The sequence below is a fragment of the Falco peregrinus genome, chromosome 1 (assembly GCF_023634155.1).
Source record: "Falco peregrinus isolate bFalPer1 chromosome 1, bFalPer1.pri, whole genome shotgun sequence".
NCBI lineage: Eukaryota > Metazoa > Chordata > Aves > Falconiformes > Falconidae > Falco > Falco peregrinus.
The window spans coordinates 39062465-39084014 of record NC_073721.1 but is presented as its reverse complement, the minus strand read 5'-3'; the positions used below and the strand labels follow the sequence as shown (position 1 = coordinate 39084014).

Sequence of the window (21550 nt, the reverse complement as noted above, 5' to 3'; positions counted from 1 at the left end):
CTTAAGCAGAAAATACTTCTAACGAGGTGATGTGGGGCTGTGTAGGATCTAGATGATAAGGAAGTGGCCACTTTCAACCATACTATTGTGAATCGTAGCGAACAAGCTGGAATTTGATTTATACTGATGCAAATTTGAGATTCCTTTGTACCCTGGAACATAAGGGAAGGGGATAAGAAAACTTGAGATTTAGAGCGTACTGTAGTAGGTATCGCAGGTACCTAATTGCAGTTATTGAAAGCATCGGGGCCGTAGTGAAGAGTTGCATTACTGGATGTTTATACCCTCCCCCATTCTACCTACTGATCAGCTTGCACAAAACCTTTTTATAACCTGTTTGTTAAATTAAAATACCTCAGACAGATTAATCCATCCACTTTGGCCACTCTGCTGCTCCATTCTTCAAGGGGGGATGAGAAGACTCCTGCGAAGAGGGAGCAAGTGTAAATCAAAATCAGAATTCTAAGGGCTTTGTTTATTCACTTGTGAAAGGGGGCTTGTATATTTTAGCTTGAACGCTGAGCAAGTGTTCTTACCGTACGCAGGAGTTGAAGCTACCAATAGCACTAGAAGTGGAAGGAAGAATGTGGGTGGATTAGAGAACATGTGATCTGGGTTTGATATTTGAAAGTCCTTGTGAAGATCAGAAAAATATCTGGCTGTGGTTTTAGTTCCGTATCCTGTAGCATGTAGATAAATCCATTTTTTCTTCTAATGCTGCTAGTTTGTCTTCCCTCCCATCACTACACAGAAAGGGGAATATGAAAATTGTCATGGAGAAACTCTTTCAAGATGTAGTTGACAGAACCTTCAGCGTTTTTTGTATGAATGCGGCTGACTTTTTACTCCATGTATACTGCCTCCAACCAAATAAACCCAGAGGATTTTTAACTGGGGGTGGGGGTGGGAAAGATCTTCCCAGGAATATTGAGGCACAGCAACCACAGGCTTCCACAAATACTAATTTCTAGTATTAATATTGGGGGGTGTGGGGGTGGAAATGAAATCATAAATGAACCTTTCATTTTTCTTCACTTGTTTTTCCAATGCATCTTTTAATTTGTAAAGAAATAAAAATATATTAAGATGTATTTTATGTCATTGTTAGTAAATAAACACTGCTTATTTTTCCAAACCCTGTATTTTGCGGGAGGGAGGAAGGGGGGAAGGGCTGGAGTCTAGCCAGTTGATCCTTTGCAGTCCAAACTTCCGCTGACCAAGTTCAGTTTTTTGTTTTCTTTTTTCTCCTTATTCGCACCGAATGATAAACTTGGCGAGTCAACAGGCAGAAGGTGCCGCCTAATCTCAGTGTTGCTTTGCTTCGGTGACTGTTTTTTAACTTTCTGCCCCATCTGACCTTTCACTTTTGCAAAGGGATTTCCCTGTTCTCAGACACAGCTGGAGTCTGGTCGGTGCGGGGTGTTGGATCTGATTTGGCAGGTGCTGCCCTTACCTTGTGACGGTGTGAACCGAAAGGCGTCCGCAGTCTTAATTTTTCAGAGAACTAGAGTGTCTGTGTCGGAGTTAAGGTGGCAAGGAAGCTGGGGCGGAGGCTGGTTTGGTTTTGTTCTGCTTTTGTGCTGTTTTGGGGGTTTTTTTGTGTTTTGTTTTTTTTTGAGGGGGGGTACCAATTGCAAAAACAAGTTTCAGTGCGAACGGGCTGTATAACTTGGCTGTAGGCTGGAACGGTGATGCTGTACGATTTGCTGATAACCTTCCAACAACCTGTATGAAAGTACAAGACAAACATTGCTAATATCCAACAACGCCCAAGTTTGCTGTAGAGTATTTTTGAGGTTCTCCTACGCAATGTCTGTGATGTCCAGAACCTGCTGTCCTGCACTGCTGCGTGGCGCTACCCATGGGCCTCGTGCATCCTCTGCGGTAACTGAGGAGTGAATTGTGCCGGCGGCTGGTTTTGTGGGTGCGGGCCTGGAGGAATGTCCTTGCTGGGCCTGTGTCCATGAGCATCCCTGCAGCATGCAGGTGGAGGGGCTGGGGGGGCAGCGGGGGCGGGGGTGCCGCTGTGCCCCAGCACGTCAGGGCTGAGCTTCCCGAGGGAAAGCGAAAAGGCTCCGCATGTCACCTGGGCCTTGTACGACTGAGAATGTGCTCAGGCCCACGGCCCGTGTCGCAGGCTGGGCCGCTGGGCAGGGGGAGCTGCTTTTAAGGACTGAACCGTCAGCGGGTGGCACCGCCACTGCAATCCTGCCGTTCCTGGGGGGGCTCCGTGGCGGGGCCGGGTTCCCGTTCCCGGAGTGTCTGAGCCGCAGGGAGGCCGGGGGTGCGCGGGGCAGCGCGGGAGGGGAGCCTGCGGGGAGACACAGGTGGCAGAAAAACCATCAAAGCAGCAACACCAACCCCCAACCAGGCAAACGGAAAAGGCCCAGAAAAAAAACCACCCACAAACCAACTGCCCCCAGAACCAAACCAAGACCCCACAGCAAAACAGAACAAAAATTCCAAACGACCCCCAAAACCCCAAATTAAAATCAAAACAAATCTAATGAAAAAAAAATCTCCCAAACAAATGCCCCCCCCAAAACAACCCAAAACAAAAAAGAACGAACACGCCCAAACCCCCCAAAACCCCCAAACCACCCCCCCCTCACAAAAACCAACACCCCCAAACACCCCCCAGCCCCCGTTAAGGTTCCCCACGCGGCAGCTGTCGCCCCCTGCGGGCCGCGGCGGGGCCGGGGCAGCGCCCGAGCGGGGGCGGGAGGCGCGTGCGGCGGGGAGGCGGGGCCTCGGGGGGGCGGGCGGGGCCTCGGGGGGGCGGGGCCCTGAGGCGGGCATGGCGGGCGGCGGGGCGCGGCGGGGCGCCGCCGGGCTGTGGCTGGCGCTGGCCTGGGGCGCGGCGGCGGCGCTGGCCGCGGAGGGGCCGGTGGGGGAGGCCGAGGGGGGGGCGGCGGGGCCCGGGGCCGGCGCGGCGGAGCAGTGCGGGGCGGAGGGCTGGGCCCGGGCCGCCGTCCCGCCGGGCACGGCCTTCGTGGCTGCCGCGTCCTACCGCGGCCCCGGCAACAACGACACGCGCCGCAACCGGGCGCTGCCCATCCTGCTGTGGTGGAGCGGGAGCCTTTTCCCGCACTTCCCCGGCGACACCGAGCGCATCGACTGCCCGCGGGGCTCCTGCCTGGCCACCCGCAGCCGGCGGGCGGCGCGGCACCGCCGCACCAGGGCCCTCATCTTCTACGGCACCGACTTCCGCGCCTACGAGGCGCCGCTGCCCCGCCTGCCCCACCAGGCCTGGGCGCTCTTCCACGAGGAGTCGCCCATGAACAACTACCTGCTCTCGCACCCGCCCGGCATCGGGCTCTTCAACTACACGGCCACCTTCCGCCGCCACTCCGACTACCCGCTGACCCTGCAGTGGCTGCCGGCCGCCGGCTACCTGCGCGGGCCCGCCGTGCCGCTGGCACACAAGGATGAGTGGCGGCGGCGGGGCTACGCGCCCGTGCTCTACCTGCAGTCCCACTGCGACGTCCCCTCCGACCGCGATCGCTACGTGCGTGAGCTGATGAAGTACATCCAGGTACGCCGAGAGAGCCGCGGCTCCCCCACTCCTTTTGCAACAGGGTTCCTTTGTCACAGTTTTTGGCCAAGGTGCGGATCATAACAGCATGCGTGCTAGCAGCAGAAGCCTGTGGCGCGCTGTCCCGGAGCACATGGCACACCTTCCAGAAGCACGTGGCACACCATCCCAGAGCATGCGGCCTGCCTTCCCGGAGGCCTTCCCGGAGCACGTGGTGCGTCTTCCCGGAGCGCATGGCCTGCCTTCCCAGAGGCCTTTCCAGAGCGCGTGGTGTGCTGTCCCGGAGCGCGTGGCGTGCCTTCCTGAAGCGTGGCGCAGACTGCTCCCGGCCCGCTGGGCTGGTGGGAGGCGTTGGTCCAGAGTTGGCCGCTCGGGATCAGCCACCGGCCGGGCCAGGCCCGAACGAGCCCGGCCTTGCAGGCCAAGCGCTGATGCCTCTGGCCACTGCGCTGGGGGTGGGGGGCTGCCCGCTTGCGAGCCCCGCGCCCACCCAGGAGTGCAGGCATGTGGCCGGCACAGGCCGTGTCCCGGGAATCTGCTCCCTGCCCGCCTCTGTGGCGGTTTGTGCTGCCGCAGCACAGCTGGTGAAGAGCAGCGGCAGGAACTGAAACAACATAGTTTGTTTCAAGCAGGAAAAAAAAGTTCAGTGCTTTTTCTTTCTTGAAAATTTGGAAGGGTAGTAGATAGGAAGAAGCAGCTATGGAAACTGAAATAATGTAGTTTATTCCAAGCAGAAAAAGAAGTTTAGTGCCTTTTCTCTCTTAAAAACTCAGCAGTATAGTACAGGGGAAGGAAAAGCTGCAGAAACTGAAATAACGTAGTTTCTTTCAAGCAGAAAAAAACAGTGCCTTTTGTCTCTTAAAAACTCAGAGGGATCGTAGATAGAAAGTAAAAAGCATCCGTTTTTATTCATTATCCAAAATACATTTTTCCTGGTTATTTCTGCTGTTTCTATTGGTCATGATCCATTTGTTGTGGAAGTTCAGCATGTACTCAGTAGCAAAGCAAAGAGAAAAGAATTCTTAAAATACAACTGCGTACCACCAAAGTATGAGGCAGATTCCAGATCGAGGGTGTTGTCTTTCATTTTTGGACAGCATTCCTTTTGCTCCCTGCATCAATTTTTCTCAGTCTAACAAATGGGATTTTTTTGGCCAGCCTGCTGAGACTGACAGGAACTGCATGGAATAACTTTTTGGAAAAGTACTGGATCTCCATTAAGTAGAAAGATGAGTTTTAAGTTAACATAGAGTTGAATGCCCTTCCTTACTTCTCAGTTTCTGATTTATCTGGTAATAAAAACATTTTGGGCTGACGTCTTCCCTTCTGCACGCTCCCCCACCCCCCACCCCCCCAGCCCCAAGCTGTAGCATCATTTATGCCGGTTTTGAAACTGAGCACTCAGTTTTCTCTACAGCTGTTAGAACTGGAGTTCTAGGAATAGTCACAAGGGAAAGAACTTGGAGCAAAAGGGAAGCTAAACTAAGGTAGCTAGGAACTGATCAAAGCTAGGAATTCTACAAGCTCTGAAAACAGGCTGCGGGCAAACAAATCCCTTTGTAAAGATGCTGGTTGTTGTTTTAGGTTGACTCCTATGGGAAATGCCTGCATAACCGTGACCTTCCCAGTGAGCGACTGCGAGACACCTCTACAGCCACGACAGAAGATTCTGAATTTATGACTTTTATCGCCAGGTACAAGTTCCACTTGGCCTTGGAGAATGCCATCTGTGACGACTACATGACAGAGAAGCTGTGGCGTCCCATGCACTTGGGTGCTGTCCCAGTATACCGAGGCTCCCCAACTGTGCGGGACTGGATGCCAAACAACCACTCCATCATTCTGATAGATGACTTTGACAGCCCCCAAGAGCTGGCAAAGTATCTTGATTTCCTGGACAAGAATGGAGAGGAATATCTGAAGTATCTAGAGTATAAAAACCCTGGTGGAATCAAAAACCAGTTCTTGCTAGAGAGCTTGGAGAGGCGGGAGTGGGGTGTGAATGACATGACTCTGCCCAATTACCTGAATGGCTTCGAGTGTTTCATCTGTGACAGGGAGAACATCCGGGCCAAAGAGGAGCAGGAACACAGAAAGTCTCACGGGAAAATTCCAGCTCCCAAACCTCGCATAGCTCAGTTCAAGCACATGGGATGTCCTATGCCAACCCCCGGGTTTGGAAGCATTGAAGACCTCTCTGAAGGAGACAGGTAAGGTACCGATAATGTGCTTTTTGAAGGAAAAAAACCCTTCAAATAATAGCAGCTGTAACTTTTAACCATGCTTTGTACTTAAGGGATCTCTTAAGACATCTCCGGTCGCACTTTATATTCTGCCTTGTGGGTGCTACGGTAGCTCTGCTGGTACGGCGTGATGCTCGAGGGTGGAAGAGATGCTTGGGTGGTGGTGTTGGTTAGTGGTGGAATGAGCAGCATGAGATCCTCACAATGTTCTGTTAAAATGCTCTGTGCCCTTGGGCAGTGCTGGTGTCCTTTGTCTGCCTCAGCCTCTCTGTTTGGAGGCGGGGTGGGAAAGCACTCTGTAGCCCTCAGGTGAAGGATGCTCCGTACCTCCATACAGTACTGCGTCAGGAATGGCGCAGGCCTGGCTAACTCCTGTTGGCTTCAGAAGTCGGAATGCTCACCCAGAATACTTTATAAGACGACTTGTTAGTTTGTGTGACAAGATTCTGGCTTGTGTTGAAGGATGCAGTCACATTTATTTAGGAGAGGGACCACACAGGACCAAGGACAGTTGCGCAGCTTCTTGTCTCTGTTGAGCACAGGGATTGCTGGTGTTGCTGGAATCTCCCAGGCCCAGCGCTGCCCGGCTCAGTGTGAGCTGTCCTGAAGTCTGTCAGCAGGGAACTAACTGTGCTGACCCTCAGGCAGCTGCTTCTGACAGGCACAACACAGTTTTGTTCACACAGTCTGTGTGACGTATATACATGTGTTTGTACAAAATGAGTCTGTGCTTGGATTCCCACACCTGGAGTTTTGCCACTGCCCGCATTTGAAGTTGTAGTTGCTAGAAGGAAGGGTTCTTGCAGTCCATAAATCACAGGTGCACTTTTTGTAGCATGTATTACTAGTGTAACGTGTTTGGATCCCCCAGCTTTGTCGTTTTTCTTTGTATTACCTGCAGCAATTTCTGTCGTCATAGGCAGTTACTCAGGTGCATGCAATTCACTTTCTTAAAAGCCACCAGCCAGCCGTCACAAAGATGAACCCTCCGCCGCAGCAGACCTTGCCTATGTTCGTAGCTGTCCCCTAAGATTTCAATGGGCTGATGTCAGTCCTGCTGTAGTATTAAATTAATGACTTTCTGAAAATATTGGGACAATCTCATGCACTGTCCAGAAAGAAGTTGTCAATATACTCTATTCCAGTTTGTATCAGTTTACAGCTTTGTAAATAATTTCCTAGACTAAGGAATTGAATGCTTAGGCGTGTTAAAATGTTAGCAGGACAGTGTGTTGAAAATGTAGAATCCATCACTTCAAGTAGTTAACCCAGAACTAAGTTCTACATGGATATGAAGCGCTAACAATTTTTTATGAGGTTATCCATCCACAAAAAAGTATGAAGAATTTTGTAAGTGTGGGGAATTACTTCATCCTATGCGTGGATGCTTTCAGAAACGGCCAACTGAAATTTAAAAAGGTAAATAAGCCTGAGGTTATTCGGGTTGTTTAGGAAATGTCTATTTTACAAAATGTTTGTAACGTCTGTCATTAAGAAGCATTTTTCATATTACAGTTAATTCTCATATTGACCAATCAGAAACTCGCGCTAGTAAGTAAAGGGGTCCATAATCCTTCGCTTTCTGTTGCTTGACTGATTCATTGGAGCTTTTCTCACTCTTTGTAGCAAAATGTGTTTTTTCCTTATAGTGTACTGTGCAGTACCCTATCTATCAGAGTATTCTCTGCTTTCTCCTAGATTTTCTTTTGCTTGAGCAGCAGATGGCACCAGAGAAATGCCTTTGAAGGCCCAGCGTGGGTGCCTAGGCTGCTTCCTGGTGGGCTCAGGTGCTCGTATCCTGTGCAGTGGTCACCAGCAAGGAGTCTTGGACAGCTGGTCTGTAATCCAAGCTACACTTGCATCCCACGGCAGTTTCCATGACTCACTGAACCACAGTATGTTATTCTCCCCCTGTCTGTAGACATGTCAGGAAAAATTATGCCAGGGAAGCTTCTACACTGTCTGCTATCAGTGTTAGAAAGACACACACCTGTACCTGCCGAGGCATGATCAAGGGGTCTCCAGTGAGATACACAGTGGTTCCTATCCCATAAGCATCTGAGCTTTCACCAGTTTTATCTCCAAACTGGAAAGTGGTTACTTGGAATTTGAAATGGCACAACAGTAACCTAAAATTGCCACCAAAGCATTAGTGAAATGTGGTTATATTTTGTCAGACATTGATGATATTATCTCAACAGTCTGATCAGTTTAGAAGACTGTCTACAGGGCCAGTCAACTGTGTATTTTGTCACTTTAGAGAACATTAATGTGGAAACGTGACACAGGCCTGGTGGAGTTACAACTGATAGGCTATATGCAACATACAAGGTCTGACTACAAACATACGATGTGACTTGGAGTCCTGGAGGCTTCTGGAACTCAGAGCAACAAAGGCAACTGGAGCGTATATATTTTTAGAGCAAGTATGCAATTGCAGTAAGGTTGCCCTGCGTATCTGCATGCTCTGTAACCTGCATTCCCAGGTGTAATTTGTTTTTAGGGTTGACAACTGCGCTGAACTGACAGAACTGTTGCATTGGAATCTCTCACTCTGTAGCTATATGTAGCGAGAGCACACTGTTGTACCTTCACCTTGCTGTCCTTTAGCTCTAAGTGTGGAGATGTGGTTACTAAATCCTTACGCTTGCAGCCTCACTGGTATTCGGACTTCTGGGCTTCACACCCAAGTGAGCTTAAGAAGAAATGTCGGAGAACAACCGTTTCTATGTGTTAGGTTATGGGTCAGTCGCTATAACCTATAGAATTCTTGGCTGCTTTGTACAGAAAATAGTGAGTCATGGTGCTACTGGTGAGTGGAATAGCTGTTTAGTTGGTACCACAATCTCCAATTAATCTTGGGCTCCCACCTTTGTGAAGAGAAATGTTTGATTTCTTTAATTGATATTCATTTTCCGAAAGTGGGGCATTTGAGAGGATAACTGTAAGAAGATTAAGCTTTCCAGTTACCTCAAGTTTTCACTGTGGTGGCATGAGAAATGAGAAGCCAGCGTGCCTTTGATAAAGGAGTATTTTGAAACCATCACAGTTTTGCTAGTTGCCATTTTATGTTGATGTCATAGTTTATTTACAACAAGAGAAAAACCAGCTTAAAAGTGTATCAGATTTGCCACATCTACACTGTAAGGTGTCTCTTGGAATAGAATCCAGTAACCAGCCAGGATTAAAGACAGATCTGGATCTCATGGTAGTAATGTTTCAGGTGTATTTAGCTGGTAGTTTCAGGGTATTTGTACAGTCCCGTTCATCCTGGGCTACCAGATTTTTCCAAGTTACAGAATCGGTGTGAAATTATTTTCTTAAAAACCAATAATAGCAATGTAAAAAGAAAAACACCAGAGTGTTCTTATTTAATGTTTCTGGCAAAAGTCTTCACTTGAATACTGGAATTCCCTTCAGTGTTTTTTTCGTATGAGTTCAGCTAGAAAACATTTTCTTTTTTCTGTTACCTACTGCCTCTTAAGTCCTGTGTCTAGTACTTAATGCAAGTATACTCATTTTCCTAACGTGTGCCTTATTCAGTGCTGGAAAAAACAAGCAACTCACGTTGGCAGTCCTTGAACAAAGGTTGATGAATTTAGCTGGGAAGCAGTGTGATCTCACACTACGGCCAAGTGCTGCATTTTACAAAGGAACCTTTCAGCAGATTATTTTTTTTAAATGCAGAAGTAAGCCCCTGTTTATGATCCTTCACATTGTAATCTATGTTAAGAGCTTTATTTTGAGCTCTCTGTTGGCATATGCTGCAGAAATGTCCCACCATAGATGCTGCTGTTGACCACAGAAGATGCTGCTCCACAAAGAAAGCAACTATGACATGTTGTGTGTTTCTTTTGGTCTTCCTGGAGCAGTGGGTGAGGTTTCCTTCTGGGCAGTGCAGCCATGCTGGATTTAATCTACGGTGTATAGAGTGAATGCAGAAGGCACTGCACTTCGCTCTGTGATTGGGAGGGAGAAGAAGCGAAAAGCTCTCTCTGTAAGTTAACATGTATTGGGTAACTCATGTACACAGATCAAAAAAAACCCCTGATGTTTGGCCCTTCTTTCCAGAATTTGTGATGGGCTTACGTGGCTGGGTAGCAGATGCAATGGAGAAGAAATAAATAAATTATTGCCATACCTTGATATAATACAAATGAGAGAAGTAGTCCACATAGTGATGAATGGGAAGGGAACTGCTGAAAGTTGCAGTGATGTAGTGTGTGCTATGAAAAGCTTGAGAATGTATGCATTGAAAAACAGAAAGCCTGTACTCGACCATCTAATCTGGAGATAGAGTCAGGGCTGAAGGATACAATGGTTTTTTTTTTTTTTGTCTCTGCCTTGTATAACCTGAGTTTGTAATGAGTAGCTGCCATTCCCTAATTGTTAAATGATTTATCTAGAAAAAAAGAAAAAAAAATCTGATTCTTAGGCTGTTATATACATTTGTGAACTTACTTCACATATGTGAACTTACATTTTCTGGAAGAATTTTCACGGCAAGTTTCTTTAAATAACTTTGAGCACAATGGCACAGTAAGAACATACTTTGTTATGACCATCTCTGGGCCTGTTTTCCTTTTAGGTGAAACAAAAAAAAATTTATTTCAGTGCTATTACAGCTGCAGAACATTTAGGGTTTTTGATAGTTTATGCTGCTGTCTCTTTTTTTTGTTTCAGTTGGAAAGAGATGTGGCTGCAGGATTACTGGCAAAGCCTTGACCAGGGCGAGGCCCTCACTGCTATGATTCATCGCAATGAGTCACATCAGGGAAGATTTTGGGACTATATGCATGAGATTTTTCTCAAGAGGACGAGGCAACACTGACCCATCTTTGCAAGAGCTTGATTTGGAAACTGCATTGAAAGTTGAGCCCTGAGCATTCTTATCTCGCTCCAGATGTTGGCCTTGAAATAGAAGAACTCTTGCAGAGACTTTTTTTTCTGGTGCATGAAGTAAGTTTCCGTTACGACAGGATTTCAGCAGTGGAGATCTTAGCAGCTGCTTTGATTTGAATTTCAGCACTGTGGGTGAAGCCACTCCTGACTGGCAGGTGTCAAGTTGTAGGGCAAAAGAGGAATTTACTCTCCTTTTGCATTTGGTATAGTTTCCTTGTGGCTTATATGACTTCACAGGAACACCTCTTCAGACTCTTGCTCAAAAGCCCTAAGTTATTTCAGGGATATTTTTTAATCTGCAAAATATTAATCATTTTTTATAAGTATTTTATCAGTCACTTATTCTCCTCATTAAGGTCTACTTTTAGCTGCTGTTAACAAATAGGTTTTCCAGTGAAGGAATTACAAAGTACAAATGTCTGTGGAGAGCAATTGTGCCTTATGAAATCGCAGCAATAAAGTCTCTTCTCCCCAAGTAAGCATGCTTCGAATTACTCCTACTTTTCAGGGTAACTGAATAGCTACGGGCAGGTCGTGCTCTGCCTAATTTTCCTCTTTTGCTAGCTGGCCAGGTGATACGTACAGTGGGATGAGAGACTAGATTATTTGACTGACAAATTTCAACAAAGTATTTCACACCAGAAAGTGTATTACTTGGTACTATGCAGCACTGCGGTAAAATTAGTACACTTTGGTTCTATTAAGTTTTCATCAGATCTGAAATTCCAGCTGTAATCTTGACTTCTTGTTATCTCCTCAACGGCAGCAGTTCAGAGGCCATTGATTTGTTCTTTTTGATTATCTGCTGCTTTCTGCAAAGACAAATGCATTGTAACGATGGTGCCTTTCCAGTGGTCTCTGCAGTTTGGGTGCAACCCTTGCAGTCCTGCTATGCTGAAGTGGACCGTCAGAACCGGGTGCACTGGGATGGTTTTGTGTCTCTGCCAAATTTTAACACACAAGTATGATCCTGGTCTGTGACTGGAGTTCCTAAAAGTATGTGATGACACGTGGACACATCTTCCTTGTGCATAGCCTGCATCACTTACAGATAAAGTCCGCTGTTCCCTGCATGTTGGCTACCTTTCTGAAATAATTGATCTTGCATTGGAGGGAGACTAATTTACTTAGTGTCAGGGGTTTCAAAGCACAAGAAAATACGGCCACACTGCAGTGATGTCGCTAATGGTATAATGGTGGTTTATTTCTCCCTTTTTCCTCCCTCTTCAGAAGTAATGACTGACTAAATAGCCAGTTTATCTGTGCCTAAGACATAATGTTGATGATCAAAGTCTAGAGTTTGTGGGGTAATCTTATTTTTTAAGGCACTTAATGCTTTGCTATGGGAAGTCTGAAGCCTTTTAGTAAGTTAGGAACAGCAGTGAATCTACATTCTGTCCCTGATTAAGTCACTATCTGTTGCTGTGCTGTGGATGGATCACTTAGCCTCATTTTTTTCCCCTCAAATTCCCATTCATAATGTTGCAGATACGGTATTATAGGTATAGTATCAGTATAGGTAATGATACGCATCTCGATGTTTACCTCTCAGGTGATACAACAATATCACAGTGTTAAAATCGGGGCATCTTGATAGAGGAGACTTCAGACCCATAACTATCACTTGATTCTTGTAAATGTAGAAAATGCACACGCTATACACTGATTTCACCTGGGTTTTTTAGGAGAAAACTGGTTTGTCTCTTCTGTAATAATAATAACAAAGGGTTCTTCAGCTAAAATGCATTCATCAGTTTACATTCCCTTTTTTTTAGTTATCAGGAGGCATGAATGCCTAAGTGAATATATCTAAATTAATTGTCAAAGTGGATTACTCATATCAGATTAAGATTATAAATATGTGTATTCAGGACTGAAGTGGCCACAATGTGCTTGAGAAGTAAATTATGATAAAACAAATGAAGGCTGCTTTGCTTCTGAGTATCAATTTCTACTGAACAGTTCAGTGATATTTAAATAGATTGTTCGAATGAATGCCTTCATTTACTTTGGATACTCTTCCAGTTCATGTTTCTGTATAGAAAATCAGTCGTCTTTGTGTGGTTCTCTAATTAGTTGTATCTCAAAACCCTTTCTTACTCGAGTGTTTGGTGGGATAGTTAGGAGGAGAAAATTTGATCTTGTTTTTTGTACTAAACATAAGAAATAAGAACCTGGTACTAGCACATTCTGCTTTTGCTAATTTATCCTGTAATTTAAGTAGATTTTCTAGAAGTGTGGTATTTATAACCAAGTCCAGGTCTTTGTTACAATATTTGCTGTTCCCAAAATGAGACGTGCTACACTTAAGGTGTTGCCCTTGCAGGAATAACAGGAGGAAGAACCAACATAAGCAGGTGTATCATAGCACCTGCTTAGTTTGCGATGAGCGATGTCCAAAAGCCTCACTTTGCCTTCCCGCTCGGCAAAATGAGCGTGTTTGTCAGCTAACAGCAGCATTGACGCTATGGTGGTACAAACTTCAGAATAGCTAGCACACCAGGTAAAAACTTATTCCTTGGGACCCTGATTCATTGATTTGCTAGTTCCCAACCAAGTGTTCCTTTACTGCTCTTTGTCTGCGCTGCGTGTATTGCAGTCGCCAGTCAACTGGCGATAACAACTTTGTTAGTCCTACAGGGTTTTTTTTGTTTGAGTTTTTTTGCTATGTGTATGTACTTCAGAAGGCTGTTGCTTTGAGCTCCATGACTGTTGCCAAGCATCAGTATTTCATATTGCCACATCCCTTCTTAACACCGGTATGAAAGCAGCACAGATATGAAAGTAACTTTATCAGATATTCTGTGGGTTTTGTCTGAGTTTTTCAAATGCCAACTTTCAGTTTGTAGTTATGAGACAGGAGTCAGTTGTAATAGCTTTCTCTTATGGCTGCTTAGTGCCTTCCTAGGTTTAACTATTTTTTACAGTCTTACTGGTGTTGAACTTCTCAAAAGGTAATGAGTATCAGCTACTGCTCCTTGCAGCCATGACGCTCACCCAAGCCTTGTGTTTTTCTTGTACCTGCATTTTTTTCTGTGGTAATAGATCACACTCGCTTGTCTCCCGTATGTCACGATATGTCCGTGTTTTATAAACAGTGTGTCTGTTGCCTACTTTAATACACTAAATGTGTTTCACTTATTATACATGGTGCACAAGGATTAAACCGAAATATTTCTTCCAGTGCTTAGTATGAATAGCTTGTGTTGCTGCCAGGCAGACTCCTCAGGGCGGGAGAGGTGGGAATCCTCCCCAGCTGGCGCAGGAGTTGGGTTTGCAGCTCTGTTCCCAGCTGCTGACTGACCTTCACAACAACCGCTTCTCTGCACAGCAAGGGCTGCAAAATGCTGAATAAAGGTGGTTCTGCCACCAGGGCTTTGCTTTCGTCTCTCCTGTTATTTGGAGGAGGCAGGAGGAGAAGCTGGGTCTCATACCCTTGAGGAGTATACAATTAACCTAATGATGCATTTGAAAGGATTGCTATATAACGTCCAAAGACTACTGCTAGTCTTAGCCAAAGTGAATTTAATTTATGATCCTAGTTGTCTTCCTACTAATGCGAGTATGTGAATGCAGACAAGGAGGAAGGTCACTGCAGCAACTGTTAGTATTTTGGGAAAAGGTTTCTGGTTTCTGCTCTTGACTACCAACTGGATTTCTCATTTCACTGCTTTAAATCCAAACCAGCTACATGGCTGAACGTCATCACTTGTGTTGTGACTGCTGGAAGGCTTACACTTTTCAGTCTGAGCATTGTATATGCAGCATCTTTCTTAATGACATTCTTACAGTGCAGGTGCCCATACTCATAAAAACCACACAACTGAGACTAGTCTGGAATTTTAGTGAAGTTACAAATATTGACGATGATAAAGAGATTACTTCTGTAAACCCTTTAGTAGACTTCTGCTAACTAGGGTGAGTCACTTCACTGCTTGTCATGCATTTTGCCCGTTTACTGTGTGACTAGAGGGAGGATTTCAAAGTTGCCAGGATAGCATTATTCACTAACGTTAACGTCCTGAAAATAGCTGTCTCCTCATTGCTGCTCATATGACACACTAGTAGATTTTCTATATGGATGCTGTGTCTCAGAATTGACTTGACAAGCTAGGACATGTTTATGCTTTCTGAGAAGGGAGAGAGGAGAAGCAACTGTCTGACAGAAGGTTAAAAATCTAGCAATGCAGTTCATTGCATCGGAGAAGCTCAAGTTCTCATTCCCTTGCCAAAACTGTGATATCAGGTGCTGCCTGTTTTTTTCAGTAAAAAGCTGGCTATTTTATATACTGAGCTAGTAGTCTGTGTTTTCTGCCCTTTAGCAAGGGGTGCAATGTTTAGAGGAAGCATATAATCCCACTGAAGACTACTGATTTGATACCTAACATCGGTCATTTCTACAAATGAAAAAATAACTGCCTTCTCTTATTTCTGTCACTGTAGTAATTTTCAAACTGAAGGATCTCCGAGTCCTCTGTGATGGTAAGTAGAATGAGAGCCAAGCAACAATGGATGTGTATGTTTAGAGGGAAAGAAGAATAAAACCTGGAAAAGGTCTGCAACGTGCAGCAGCTGGAGAATCGCAGCAGAAATGCCCCTCTTGCACCTTGACAGTGGGTAGTTTTAACCAGCATGGAAGAACAAGTAACTCCTGAAGGACTGGGAACAGGATAAATGGCATCAACACGCAGCCGTCGGGGACATCACTGTTTAAGCAGGCTTTGCCATGTTAGACAAGCAGCCATCTGCCTCCCTTACCATCCCGCCATATGCACTCTTCAGCCACTGTCCCGAGAGAGCCGCTCCCTTAATGATCAGTTGTCATCCATTTGGTTGGATTTAATTAAGATTGTTATGGATCTCTAGGCACCTTTTGAGAAGTTGTATTAATTGGAAACAAACAGGATGGCAGGTTCCTTCATTCTGCCCAGAGACCTCTACTGACAGGTCGAAATTAATCAGGGAAAAAATCCTTTTAGTGATAGGAGCAGCTGAGCCAAAACCTGTGTCAGGCTTTAACAAACTGCACTTCTCTTATCATTCAGTGTCTCGGATCTGGCAGTGAGAGATACATGGCCCTGCAGAGGGATTAGGGAGGTGGAGAAGAACGGAGCTGCAGGATTTGTTCCAGAGCTCCGACATGACTGGCATCTTAATTTGTATGCTGTTACATGCATTCTTTCCCGCAGAAAAGACCCATCTAATGCTGAAGCATCTCAGCTAAAGATAGTTCTGGGGATCTTGGAACGGATCAGAGCAGATCACGATGCTTTGTGGCATCTCTGAGCAAATGAGGAGGCATCAGGTAATTTGTAGTGGAAATGGGCTGGATCTGAGTAGATCTGGGAATTAGAGATTAGGGATGGCAGCTCAGAACTAGTCAGGTGGATGGAATAACGCAGGGTGGCTGACCTGACTGACAACTCAGGATAAGGCAGGCCAGCATTGGAGGTGGGGCAGGGGGTGGCATACCAGAACAGAAATTGCATCTGTCATTGTGCTAATGAATGCACTTGTGCTAATAAGTGCATTAAGTGCTAATACTGTCCAAGCACAATAGCTCAGCAGGCAGGAGTAAATCTGAATCGACTGGAATCTTAGCAAACCAGTTAGTTTCACTACTAGAGTTGAAGTGGGGGTGCTTAACTTTCTAGGCATCTCCAATTAAATTGGAGTTTGAGGTGAGGGTGAGACAGCTAAGAATAAATTGTGGTAGGTGAGGGCATTATGATTTTGTATGAAGAGAACTGGAGCATTCAGGATAAATGTGGTGTCGTGGCTTAAACCAGTACACTTGGGTGAATATACTGGAATTTACCTGAAAGCTGGATTCAAGCAGTTCAGAAAGACATGGATATCAACCCTGTTCATTGCTCCCAGTTCAACTGATTTCTTAGTCTCATTCCCTAAGTGGGTTTTAGGCAGTGCCTGAAGGTTTTGCACAGTTACTCCATAAAGCAAAGAATCCATGGTGTAATTTCTCACCTCTTAAAAGATGTATTTAAGAAAACAGTCACATTTTAAGGGTGTATTTTATTACAGCATTGATAGCACTGTATTAATTGTGGCATGGTATTTACTGCAGCATCGTAACTGGCCCTTATTCCAGTTGTGATAGATTCTTGTCAAATCTAATAGTTTAATCTCTATCATTCATTTTGGTTTTGACTAGCAGAAATGTAGGCTAGGATTCAGCTTTAACTATGTTGATCCAAGTAAAGAAGTTGTAAATGCAGTTAGATTTTTAAGTGTTCTTTACAGTTGTACATTCAGCATTGGCAATGGAACACCTGCGGGTTTCACTGCTCAGTGTGTCGACGGAATTGGGTTTCTGACTGTCCCTTTAAAGCTGGCGCTTCCAGCCCACCCACTGGTGTCTCTGTGTCAGCCATCAGCTGTACAAAATACAGGCTATAGAGTGACCTGGCTGTTGAGTAGCATGCCTCTTCTATGGTTCCACATTCACCTTTAAAACGAATGTGTGCGTCTTGCTTCAGACACCTCTGCATATGTGTGCAGACACCATCACGTACCTCATTCTGTCTGCTCGGGAATGTCTTTGGCTCATGCTCTAATCCCAGGCTGAATGCCAGGAAAGGAAATAATAATGCAGACAGCAGTAACGGACAGGAAGCTATTACAATTCTCCTTGTGTAGCTTGCCTTTCTCTCTCTCAGCCTCCCTTCCTCTTCCCACCCCCATTTTTCTTGGAATTACTTAAGAGAGATCAGTTTTTGAAGGTGAATGTACCTGAAAGTGCTGCCACCATTAGCTAATTAATTTAGAAAAAGGGAGGTTGATTTACAGGGTGTGCAGTTCAGCTTCTCTTATGTCCTAGTATTTGTGTCTTTTTTTTTCTTGTTACTGTTCTTGTACAAGTCTAGTTAGTCATGGCAGCAAATGCAGTAGGGAAGAGTAGGTGTCAGTAGGGGTAACCAGAAAAGGCAAACCTAAGAGTTGCTGAACCTCAGGTGAACTGGTATACTGAGAAGTACTTCATGTCCCTGTCTTGAATTTGCAAGATCTCTTAATCTTTAGAGTTGCAGGATGCAAGCTCTCGAGCCTAATTTGAAGGTGTCAGCTTGCTTCCTTCTCCACTGGTAGCCAAGCTCGACGATAGCTTGTTTCCTGTCCCATCTGAAAAAATGGGAGTAGAGAAACATCCCTCTTACCAAAATGTTTTAGAACTTCCAGATACACTGAATTTAGACCTAAAGATACAGGAATAGGCTCCTAAAGAGGGCCAAAAGCTCTCTTTTGTTTATTTGAAAATGTCTTCTTGTACTCTTTAAATTGGACTCTAAGAAAATACTATTTTAAAAGTAACACAAAAATAATGATAGAATGAGACATACCAGAGAATATATTGTCTGCAGATGCAGTAAATTCTATTAATGATACCGAGAATATTCTGGTGAAGATCTGGTAATATTTAGCTTAAGGTAACAAAATTTCCAATGTTTTATTAACTTCCTTGACTAGGCAGAGGCAAGGGGAGTTCTTTGGGTTTTATGTCTGTAGTTAAGAGGTGGAATGTATCTTTGTCCAAAGCAACGCCCTGTGCAAAAAAATTGTTCCCAGCATCTTTGGTTTGGCATTATAGAGGTGGTTAGAGAACTCCAAGCATACAACCAACCCTTCCTGTGGAAGAAAACTGTTGCTGCAGACATTCTCCAGTGCACAAGGGGGATTGCTGGTGCCCAAAGGAGCCTCGATACCATGGTAAAATGGCTTATTTATACTGTGACTACTGTATGACAAGCGCCTGAGTATGTTAGGTCCCCGGTGTCTGTCTGCTCAGCTCTACGTCTGCCTTGTCCCTCATGCTGTGAAAAAATATGTCAGCACCCCTGCCCTTACCATGCAGCTGTGCCTTCTGTGTTACTGCCCTCTATTTTTTTTTTCCTGTTAACTGCCTTCTTTTCCCCTGTGTTACCTTTTGTGTTTTTTCTGTTACCTGCCTTAACTCCGCGCCACCTGCCAGTTCCAGCCCGGGACATGGCGGCAGGAGCAGCCTGCGGGAGCGGGGATGCGCCTCAGCAGTAGTAGGGCTTGGCAGACACCAGGTGCAGGAGCAACTCGGGGCAGATCCAGCCGCGTTTCCAGCACCAAGGAATGTTTCCATATGGCCGCAGTTAAGTTCCAGGGGAATTGCCTGTAACAACCGTGATTTCTCCTGCGCCGGGCTAGGCGCTGCGCGCCGCCGTCACGTAGGGGCTGCAGAAGCACGTCTGCGGATGCGCGTTTTGAGGAGTTGTCACTGGACCGGAGTTGTTGAGGAGTATCACGTTGCCGTCCCACGCTGAAGCGGTGAGAAATGACATTAATTTTCGTGGCCTCTGCCCGCGGCAAGGCCGCAGCGGCAGGCCTGACCGGGCCGGGCCCGCGCAGGCGCGCTCCCGCCAGGCGCTGCGCACGGCCCGCTCGCCGTACGGCCTGTCGCAAACGGACATGGCGGCGCCCGTGTACCCGGCCTGGGTCATCCGGTGGGTGTCGGGGCAGTGGCGGCAGAAGAAGCGTCCCCCCGTTATCCGCCCCACCCGGCCGCTGGTGCTGGCTAACAAGGTGGCGAACCGCAGGGAGCAGGCGGGAGGTGAGTGCGCGGGGAGGGCCCGCTCGGCCCCGCCCTGGGCTGCCCGCGGCTCCTGTGCCCGGCGGGGGGCAGAGGGAAGGGGCCGCGCTGTGCCGTGCCACACCGGGGGGACACGGGCTCTTCTGGGGAGGTCACTTCCTCGCGCAACGACCCTGGCTTTGCATCTCGTGATGCCCCGTATGCCAAGCACATGTGTAAAATACTTTGTTACATCTCGGCGTAGCGTTTCCCTTCAGAATTCAGTCCCGTAGCGGCGACGGTGCTGATGAGACCCTTCCTCTAGCATTGCTGTTTCTCACCTGCCTTTACCCCATCCTAAACTTCTCTCTGAAGATTTTGCGCTTTGGAGGCACTTAGCGTGGAATTCCCTGCACCTGAGATCTGTGTTGTGTCTTTCCCTCCTAGAGGCGACGTGCGTTACGGAGATGTCGGTAATGATGGCCTGCTGGAAACGGAATGACTTCAATGATACCGCCTGTGCGGACGAGATCAGGATGTTCTATGACTGCGTGGCAAAGGCAGAAGTAATTAAGACCTCTTTCATGTTCTTAAAGACATATCATAGGGAAGGAGGAAACCCCCAGTCATATCTTGTGTGCCAACAGTGGCAATGTTCTCTGAACAATTTGATGGATGTTGTAATCCATTTGAGCTTTAGGAGAGGTGTAGGATGCTGTAGATCAAGCATGAAGTCCTTCCTTTTTGAATGCAGAAGCTAAATTAAAATTAAATTAAGTTAGAATTAAGGATAAAGGACTGTAGGAAGGGACTGGATGTTTGGAATGTTACAACTAAAGATGAAACAGTAGGCACATCCAGTCCTTTTTGCGTTGTCAGACTCTTGAAGCAGAGCTCACTTGCTGTCACTTGACCCTAACCTAGGCCGTTCCTTTTGATTTCTCCTAGGTTTTAGTCCCTTAAAGATTCAGTACTAATGAAGCAATAATTATCACCGCTTTCTGCATATTACATGATAGTTCTGAATGAATGAGGGAGAGTACAGTTTGTAGCTGTTATGTAAAACAGTGATTTGTGCAGTGCGAGATGTGGATTATGTTGTAGCTGTGGAGATGTACAGTGTAGGTGAATTTCCACAGCTGCTCTGATTCACAAAATTCACAAAGAAATAGCTGATTCAGGTGCCAGTCCAATACCTGCATTATCGAGATGGTGGTAGGGGAGAGCGGTAAGTTAGGATTCTCACATTCCAGTCTGTCATAAATCTGTAAGGAGTTTTTGTGCTTGCAAGGGTGAGGGTGGAGACAAGGTAGCAGAGGAATAACCAGTGGTTTCAGTAATCCTTGTAACAGAATTTTTCAGGATACATGAGGTAGCTACAGCTATTCTGGATTCTCTGAAAATTAGGAGTTCTTTTAGGCTGTTTCTGACTTTGAAGGCTAGGCAATTTCCTTCAAAAATAGATTTAATATTGTTTGGAAGTTAGAGGTTTTCTGCTATATGATAAACTTGAATCAAGTCAGTTTCAAAAGCAGACTAAAGGTAAGTATGTGTGCTAAACTTGTCCTTAAACTGGTTTCAGTTTTTTTTCAGTAACAGTACTATCATGTAGTAAAAAGTTATTTACTGTTGCTGTTTGAAAGCATGGATGAAAAATTGTTTGCAATTTACTTGGTAGATTACAAAGAATCAAATTGAACATCAGAAAGTAAAAACAAAAAAAACCTGAGTTGTTACTATGTTTATAATATTGTTAACTAAGAACATGGAAGAGTATCATCTTTGCAAGATGTCAGTCAGCCATTAACTACATCATTTAAAGGTCATCAGCTTTTGAAAGCCTTGTGATTATTGAGCAAAGTGCTGTTGTAAGTGTTCCTTAAAGAAACAGCATTCTTCTGAAAGAAATATGCCAGTACAGTCAGTAGTAGTCTTCGGGGGAGAGTGTCAGCTCTGCAAATCAACTGAGGTAATATTTTGAGGTTTCTTTTCTCTTTCAGAAGAAGCGCAAGGCTCAGAATGAGGAGGACACAGTGACAGCCAGGGGAAACCTAACTTCAAGCAAAGTGAATAAGCTCCTGAAGAGGTTTCCTCAGATAACACGTTACGTGTAATGTGCTTTACTAAAGGGACCGCAGATGAGCAATTAAAGTTGGAGTCTTTGGCGAGAAGGTGAAAAGCAGACTTGAGTGAGCGTTTGATGTCAAGTGGTGTCTGTCAGCACTGCTGTACGGATCCTGATTATGCCTTTGTTTCCAGAGCAAAACCCACCCAACTCAGCCATCAGCTGACCTTGTTCATGAGGTTCTCGGGTCTTGC

At 45.7% G+C, this 21550-nt stretch overlaps 2 protein-coding genes and 1 long non-coding RNA gene across 5 annotated transcripts; 2 read left to right on the top strand and 1 right to left on the bottom strand.

Annotated features, from left to right (window-relative positions):
- Window positions 1-2790: 2790 nt before the first annotated feature.
- Window positions 2791-17102, top strand: FUT11 (fucosyltransferase 11). Of its 3 annotated transcripts, XR_008746453.1 has the most exons (5): window positions 3142-3535; window positions 5120-5745; window positions 10462-10737; window positions 13007-13183; window positions 15124-17102. XR_008746453.1 is itself a non-coding variant. In XM_055799520.1 (3 exons), exons 1-3 carry the CDS (start codon window positions 2798-2800, stop codon window positions 10607-10609), a joined length of 1512 nt encoding a protein of 503 aa, XP_055655495.1. In that variant the 5' UTR covers window positions 2791-2797; the 3' UTR covers window positions 10610-12624. The 3 variants fall into 3 exon arrangements, 1 of the variants encoding a protein (XP_055655495.1); XR_008746451.1 differs by having other exon boundaries at window positions 13007-17102; XM_055799520.1 differs by lacking the exons at window positions 13007-13183; window positions 15124-17102 and having other exon boundaries at window positions 2791-3535; window positions 10462-12624.
- Window positions 16694-18937, bottom strand: LOC129784076 (uncharacterized). Its single transcript, XR_008746456.1, has 2 exons — window positions 18638-18937; window positions 16694-17817 (listed from the first exon to the last, which is right to left on the bottom strand). It is a non-coding gene; the product is annotated as an uncharacterized LOC129784076 (long non-coding RNA).
- A 158-nt stretch (window positions 18938-19095) lies between these two features.
- Window positions 19096-21413, top strand: CHCHD1 (coiled-coil-helix-coiled-coil-helix domain containing 1). The gene is made up of 3 exons (XM_005229765.4): window positions 19096-19273; window positions 19679-19797; window positions 21232-21413. The coding sequence occupies exons 1-3, from the start codon at window positions 19132-19134 to the stop codon at window positions 21343-21345; spliced, it is 375 nt and encodes a 124-aa protein (XP_005229822.4). The 5' UTR covers window positions 19096-19131; the 3' UTR covers window positions 21346-21413.
- The last annotated feature ends 137 nt before the right edge of the window (window positions 21414-21550 follow it).